This window comes from Rhinichthys klamathensis, unplaced genomic scaffold (genome assembly GCF_029890125.1).
Source record: "Rhinichthys klamathensis goyatoka isolate OS25496 unplaced genomic scaffold, OSU_Roscu_1.1 h1tg000103l_1, whole genome shotgun sequence".
In the NCBI taxonomy this organism is placed as follows: Eukaryota; Metazoa; Chordata; class Actinopteri; order Cypriniformes; family Leuciscidae; genus Rhinichthys; species Rhinichthys klamathensis.
Window position 1 is genome coordinate 3310441 of NW_026606642.1, and position 8273 is coordinate 3318713.

At 35.7% G+C, this 8273-nt stretch overlaps 1 protein-coding gene across 1 annotated transcript; it reads left to right on the plus strand.

Annotated features, from left to right (window-relative positions):
- Nucleotides 1-3249: 3249 nt before the first annotated feature.
- On the plus strand, nt 3250-4571 carry LOC130087008 (SLAM family member 5-like). Its single transcript, XM_056253210.1, has 4 exons — nt 3250-3295; nt 3536-3874; nt 4040-4344; nt 4506-4571. Exons 1-4 carry the CDS (start codon nt 3250-3252, stop codon nt 4569-4571), a joined length of 756 nt encoding a protein of 251 aa, XP_056109185.1.
- Nucleotides 4572-8273: the final 3702 nt, after the last annotated feature.

The following is an 8273-nucleotide window of genomic DNA, read 5'->3' on the forward strand; positions in this document are numbered from 1 at the left end:
TTAAAAAATTCCGGTCAGAAATGACCGAAGTACCCCAGAGGGTAATGAGTGATTTTAGTGTATTAAGTGATGTGCAGCCTGTACATATCTCTGTTCACACATCTTAAAAAAAACTCAACTTTTTAACTCAACATTAAAATATTTTAGATAATCTCTATCATCTTCATAAGAGACTTACAATTTTGAAGTCTATTGTGTCATGAGTTTAGTCTATGTTTTTGTCTTGTTTCATGTGTTACAGCTATCTGTCATGTTATTAGTGTTCCCATGTGTTTCCCATTAGCTCTTGTTATCTTGTTTAGCTTGTCTATCCTTGTATTTAAGTCAGTGTGTGTCATGCAGTCTTTGTTGAGTTCTTAATGTTATGTGGCTGGTTGTTCAGTTCCTGAGTCCTGTTTCCTGTTCCTAAGTTTCCGTGTGTGTATCTGAGTTTGTGTATTAAACAATACTGAAAATGGAAACTACTGCCTTGTCTGCTTCACCCGGCCGTGACATATGGTTAATAACAAAACAACAATGTCAATGTTCCTGTCAATGTTGTTTACTGATGATCTCACAGTGCTGATGCTGTTTTAACTGCTGTTGCTCAAAAACACACCAGAGGCGCAATTTACAAATTAAATCAATATAATGGAGCTTTATAAATAGAAAGATGTAAATATCAGTCAACAGTACTGGTAGAGTTGATTATCAGTCGATCTCTAGAAATAATCACTGTGTGTCTTGTCTTCATCTGTTCCGGATTCAGGTTCATCTTCAGCTGTTATAGGAGGAATAAGTGCTGCTGTTGTTCTGCTGTTTGTGACAGTCGCTGCTGTGATTTAATATATCGCTACAGGAGATATACAGCAGTGAGAAAAAATGGCAAGTATAACGTACAGCTGATTATACAACATGTAAATAGGAGATTTATTGTACAAATAGAATGTTTAGAAATATGTTAAAGTATGTATTTGTTTTCTAATTGACCCAAGTAAGCGTTTGTGTTTGTCAAACAGGTGATGAGAAAACATGCAAAGTTCCTGCCGATCGACTGTCCTGCACAATTCATCTCCAACCATCATCAACGTGATTAGTGCCTCGATTTAGAAAAATTGGAAATGGACTTGAATGGGCTCTTGGCCAGACGGACTTGCAGAGGAAATCTCAAATTTGCCGGAAGTTCGTCAGGGTTTTCCCAGGCTATGCACTTTTAGTATTTTGGATTACAATGGTTATGATGATTGTTACGTTCTAGCCCCCAAAGACAGAAAGGGGATCCCGAGAAGGCCCTACTCGAGCCCACCGAGACCGGCAAAGGACGCAAGGAGTCGTGGTGCGAGAAAAGGACACAAACACCAATTTCCATATAAAAACCAAAGCTTTTATTTAGCCACAAAATTAGTGTAAGCAATCATTTTCTGGAAAGAAAAAGGGGAGGGCTGGACGGACCAAAGCAAAGAAATAAACAAAAACAAACCCCACCCCTAATCTATGCTAATTTTGATTTATAATTTTTTTATACTTGACCAAAAAAAACTAAGTGTCTTCTTTTTTAAAGAAACCATGACAAGGACTATAGGAATGAATTGCAATAATTTAAAGGGGTCATGACATGTTTTTTGTTTTATTATGTTTCCTTAGGTGCAATTATAGTATTACTAGTTTTTTTGGACAAAAACCTTTTATATGCAAACGCCGGTCATATGCAAACGACTGGTACGTCACTTCGTACCGTGACGTCACTTTGTACAACGGATGAACAACGAGCCTTATTTAGAGCTTGATTAAATAAATTGTTCGTTTATAATGAGGAGGACGTCATAAGCTATGAAACTTGCAGGAAGTTTTAATGGTAAAGACCTCTTATATACCAATAGATCAAGACAAATTTGGTTTCTCATGTCATGACCCCTTTATGTTCGTTTAGCCTGTCATTTGCGAGTGTATGCTCAAAAATGAGGATGACAGGAAAGAGTCTATTGCACTTTAATTTGTTTAATTATTGTGATTCTTTTTTTTTTTTTACAGATTTTTTAGTTTATTACCACTTCATATTTATTAGAACTTTTTTTATCAGTTTCCTATTCATAGCATATTAAAATTCAGTTCATATGAAAGAAAAGTATTTATTTATGGAGTTATTTATTGAGTTGGTTTTGTTCAGCGCTATCTAACAGCTACTGAATGTCTTTATAGTTGACGTGCAGAAGTGAATGTTTTTTATTGTACTTTCTTGTAACAAATGTGTTGTAGCCTGTAACATTGTGCCTTTCTGATGCATGTTTTTACTGTTGAGTTTATGCATTTTTGTGTGTGTGTGTGTATTTACAAAATAAAAATTGATTAATCTATTCTGTAATAAACAGTTAATAATTGAACACTGAACACACCAGTGAAGCAGATAATGTTGAAGAGTGTGAAAAGTGTCTGCTGATCTGGAATCAGACCGCACCAGTTTCAGTTTGACTCAGAAGATGAACTTAAGTAAAACTGACACTGTGAGATTGCAGACGGGTTTAAATATTTATTTTCGTTTTCCGTTCACTGAGAATTGAATACATATACAAATATACACAACCATTTTAAAATCACTAGAGTTAGGCTCTATTTTACCATGAAATGTAGTTTATACACAATTCACACAATTCTCTTCTACTTTTAGCCATTTAACAGTCAGACAGTTACAAAAAGTGTGTTAAATGACAAAAATACAGAATCCATTATGAACAGTTAAAATCTTAATAACAGCCAGATAAACTAACAATAAATCATGTGCAAAAACAATGTGTGAAACTGGGAGGGTCAAACTGTGTCGTTGGAGGATTCACACCAGATTGAGTGTTTAGCAGATAGTTTCATCACACACTGAACTACTGGAGAAAATGTTTCACGTGTTTGCTTTGCTATGTTTGTACTTGTGCCTTCTGATTGGTAAGTTATAAATATATTTTTGGTTTAATTTAGTGGAAAAGCTGCTATTTTCGATGGCTATACCTGTAAAAAATGGATCATTAATATTGTAAGATATGCTTGCTTTGAATTCAGGTTTCCAGCGGAATGACATAAAAATAAAATGTTAAAAGTCATGGAAAGTAATGGAAATCTCTAGTGAATGTAAATGCCTCAGTTTATGATCTGCATAGAGGCGTAGAAAGCCAGAACTTTCCATGGAGTAGCTCTCAAATATCAGGCGATTTTTATACTTTTAAAAATAAATGTCTAAAAATACAAGTTTATAAATACAGCTACAAAACTCCAAATGTCAAAATGTGCAGGAACCCCGAGAGCATGAGAGACAGTGATAAAAAAGAGGGTTTGTGTCATACTTGTCTAAGTGTCTCATGAAATATCCAGCTCAAGTAAACTTGTGCATTTAAAACAAAAAAAAAGATCAAAGCGTCACACACACACACACACACACGTCTGTTATATCTCACCTTTCATTTTGTGTTTCTGCTGCTGTTTTGAATGTTCTTCAGTTCACATGAAAATAATACAAATTACAGCTGATTTCAGGATTTAAAAACCAACAAAACCTCGTCATGTTCTCCAGGTGTGTTTGGCACCAAGACAAATGAAATACAGTCAGTGTCAGTGATGGAGGGAGATTCTGTCACTCTAAACACTGATGTTACTGAAATACATGAAGAACAAGACATACTGTGGAAATATGGAGCTGAAAACTCTCTGATAGCTAAAATCAGCAAAGAGACTCAGATCTTCTCCACATATGATGATGTTCCTGATGGGAGATTCAGAGACAGACTGAAGCTGGACGATCAAACTGGATCTCTGACCATCACACACACCACAACTGAGCATGCTGGAGTTTATCAACTAGAGATAAAGGGAAAGAAAATAACATCAAAAACATTCAGTGTTTCTGTCTATGGTGAGTAGAGATCATTTGTCCTGTCTTTTATGCTTGTTTTATATCAAAGTATTGAATCGTTGAATCATTTTTTAGGTAACAAACTGTAAAAACCCTCAATACACTGGACTGAAATTTGTTGTGTAGATTTATTCATATGTCTGTTTATTTCCCCATGTTTCTCAGCTCATCTGCCTGTTCCTGTCATCAGTAGAGACTGTTCATCATCATCATCATCATGTTCATTGGTGTGTTCATCAGTGTTGAATGTGTGTGATGCGACTCTCTCCTGGTACGCAGGAATGAGTGTATTGTCCAGCATCAGTGTGTGTGATCTCAGCATCAGTCTCTCTCTACCTCTGGAGGTGGAATATCAGGATAAAAACACCTACAGCTGTGTGCTGAACAATCCCATCAGCAACCAGACCACACATCTGGACATCACTCAATTCTGTCACACATGTGCAGGTACAGCAGCACTGATCATATATGTGTGTGTGTTTACTGACCTGATCTCTGTCTTCTGTTGTAGATCAGACTGATGTGTTCACTTCTTCCTTTATCATTACAGCGGACACACACTCTTCTTCACTCTCTCCAGTGTCTCTGATAGTGTTGATCTCTGCTGCTGGATCTCTGATGATTGTTGCAGGATTTGGGATCTTCTGGATCTGCAGGAATCACAGAAAAACTGACCAAGAAGGCAAGTGTAACCTAAATAACATGTAGCTTTACAGTTGCAAAATATTTTATCAAAAATATGTATTCTGTCCATGTGTGTGTTAGTGGGGAAACATGTAAATAGTTTCACATTTTTATCCTATTGTAAGTTTTATTCAGTGACTTTGTGGGCACTTGTTTATTTGATATTGTAGGCAGTGTAACTACTTTAACTGGATTTAAATAATAGGACACATTAGAATATTTGTCAACCAATCAGAATTAAGCATTCAACACTCTGTTGGTGTCACATTTTAGAGACTTTTATATTCTGTTATTTAGTTCATGTTTCTCTGCTCTGTTCAGTTTTGTTTTTCTTGGTCACTGATTATCATGTTTGTTTTAAATATGTAATTGCATGTATTAATGCTTTAACTCTGACAGCCCTAATAATAACATGTTGCAAAATAAACAGATCTAGTTAAGATTGTGTTTTGTTGTTAATGCATCTATTATTGTTGTTGTAGAAACAGTTCAGACTCCTGATAAAGAGATCACTTACGCTGATCCAGCATTCCACAAAAGAAACTCACACAAATTGGTAAGACTCCTCATTTAAGTTACTCTAGGAAAACATAGTTCCAGAAAAGATAAAGTAATTTATTTTTCTACATTTGTGAGGTAACATTTGCTTTATTTCAACATTTACTCTCCTAATGCAGTGCTATAAGCATGCTGGGAAGTATACAGTAGATCCACAACTAATGCAATTAGTTATTTCATCATAAATGGTTCATTTATTTACAGGATATTAAAGAGGAGGATCATGTGGAGTATGCACCTCTTGCCACGGGAAGTTGATCAATCTTCAGTCTTTTATTAGTATCAGATTTGTGCCATCGCTCTCAGTTTGTCTTTGGTTGAGTTTAGGGATTGTGAGAATCACCACATGTAATACTTAAAGATTGATGAAAGAAATTACCCCCTAAAAAGAATTTGCTTTGAAATACAAATCATCTAAATTGTATGGTTTATTGGAGCAATTTCATGTTGACTCCTTAAAGAGAACATGGGCCAGATTTACTAAACATCTACCAGATCCGTCTGGTTAAATAATGCTTTTTGGGGTGGTAAATAATGCAGCAAACACCAATAAATTGACTAGCGCAAACCTTAGTAAATCACCTTGCGTGATACATTTAAATACTCTCTTCCCATAAATTTTGCGTTTGAAAAGGAAACTTCTACAAATGTTTATGCAAATAACCCTGTCCAACGCCTTTTCAGCGCAATTACAGCAGTCTCTTTAATAAATCCTGACAGTAATTGTTTAATGCCAAAAGAGGGTTTGCGCTGGAGGAAGATGTTAGTAAATCTGGCCACGTGGGCAAATGTAAAAATGTGTGCAAGAGCAAAATGTAAATGCACAACACTCATCATATTTTAAACCTAATTTTTGTTTCATTTATTCTTTTATTTCCATCTGTACGGTATTGTGATTTGATCTGTTGGGTGAACAAACATCTTGTGCACGAGCATCTACTGCTGGACGTTTGTGTTTGATGTCAGTTTGTGAATCCCAGCAACATAGTGTCGGCCCAGATCCGGTACACATGGATTCCACACGTACCAGATGTGGGCCAACACTATGTCTGGGATGTGTCTGAGGTGAGAATAGTGTGTGGGTGAAGGGTGTTTTGTTTTCCATTCGTGTTCATATGAAACCATTTGACTTCTGCATTGACAAAACTGCTTTAGTACAAAATACTGAATCTGACAGATTTGACTAAATTCAAACAGCAATAATAATGTAACATCTTACTAAGTGTTTGTGAAATATTAGGACTGATATTCAAGGGCATATGCATTTCTATATACAGTATGTATATTTAGTGTATCCATGACCTCACATTCTCATGCTGTGATCCTGCAGACAAAGCTCTGCTAGTTTCAGTAGTTATTTCCAGAGTTTTTGAAGAGGAACTAATCTTGATCTCATACCCCTTTTTTAAACAGGACGCCAGACTATAATATTTGAGAGTAGCACCAGTGCCAGCAACTTTTACAGATAAAGCAACTTTTAGCAGAAGCTTGAACTTAAATGAGATGTAAATTTATTTTCATGAACAAAAACAGTAGCTGTATACCCCAGTAAAAATTGTCCTGATAAATCATTGTCTTATGAGGTAGATAATAGCTGTTTCCACTCACCTATTTTATGTGCTTTTTGGAATATCACATACATATCAAATGTTGTTTGATGTAAACACCAAGATGCGTATAAATTCTACACATGTACAATTGAGTATTTTTTATCCGATTACAAAACATGCGCATAAAATGTGAAGGAAACACATTTACCCGAAAAATTTCCAGGATGCGCATCAAAAAAAGTAATGTGAGATGCATGATGGGACGACATAACTGGACTAACCAGTGGACGGATCTACTGTAGTTGCACAGCATCTGAAATGTTGTTTTGGTCATTTTGAAACGCCTGAGGAAAGCCAGCTGTCAAAGTGTTTTTTTTTTTTTTTGTTTCAACTGTGTTCCCAAAGAGCAGGCCCCAAGAGTTAAAACATTTTTACCACGTTTGTTGTGTTTCTTCTGCACAGTCTGAGATGCAAGAAATTACATTTGAAAATTACTTTATACAGTGGCTCCTCATACTTAATCTTCTTAGTGATATTTAGCGGCAGTTTATCAGGAAGTGACAATTTAGTTCTCTTCGACTCACTGGATGGAAACGGTCCTTTATTTGCAAATGTATTGTGTGATATTCCAATTTAAAGTAACAACAGGTAACTTTTCAACCTTCATAATATATTTCCAAGTCTCTTGTGATGGTACATCGACTTACAATAGGTTGAATGACACGACGGGGTCTGTAGCGTTTTTAATCATACTTTTAAACTTCGGGTTTCGGGTAGTAACCGGCGAACAAAGAGAACTACAAAATTCGACTGCTTTACGGCATATACGTCACTTCCACCACCACCCCCACTTCCTTAAAATCGGACGTGCGAGCCAAATGTTATAGTCATGGCCGAAGCAGCACAGAAAAACAAGAGAGCAAAGGTTTTATCGGAGCAAAGCAAAAAGAGAAAAAGAGAAAGTGATCGCGTTAAAGGCAGAACGAGGATCAACATTGCAGAGCTGCCAACTCTCACGCATTGGCCGTGAGACAACCGCGGTCAAGCCAGCCGCAGTTTGAAAATACACGGTCAAGCCAGCCGCCAAAAAAAAAAGCGTGGGCGCCTATTACTATGAGTACGGTAATTTCAGTAACAGCAGAGAAAGAACGCGCTTTCAGAGCGCTTGAGTTGCCCAGTTCTATCTATCTATCTATCTATCTATCTATCTATCTATCTATCTATCTATCTATCTATCTATCTATCTATCTATCTATCTATCTATCTATCTATCTATCTATCTATCTATCTATCTATCTATCTATCTATCTATCTATCTATCTATATTTTATCATTCTATTTCTTTCTTTTCTCTTTCTTTTTTCTTTCTATCTATCTTTCTATCTTTATTTTTTCTTTTTTGTTATTTCTATCTATCTTTCTTTTCTCTTTCTTTTTTCTTTTTTGTTCTTTCTATCTATATATCTTTCTTTTTTCTTTCTTTCTATCTATTTTTCTTTTTTCTTTTCTTTCTTTCTTTTTTTTCTATCTATCTTCTTTCTTTCTTTCTTTCTTTCTTTCTTTCTTTCTTTTTTTTCTATCTATCTTCTTTCTTTCTTTCTTTCTAT

Coding starts and splice junctions, on each gene's coding strand:
- LOC130087008 (XM_056253210.1), top strand. CDS start 3,250: ATGTGCAGGAACCCCGAGAGCATGAGAGACAGTGATAAAAAAGAGG. Junction 3,875..4,039: donor ATTCAGTGTTTCTGTCTATG/GTGAGTAGAGAT, acceptor CATGTTTCTCAG/CTCATCTGCCTGTTCCTGTC. Junction 4,345..4,505: donor CAGCAGCACTGATCATATAT/GTGTGTGTGTTT, acceptor TGATTGTTGCAG/GATTTGGGATCTTCTGGATC.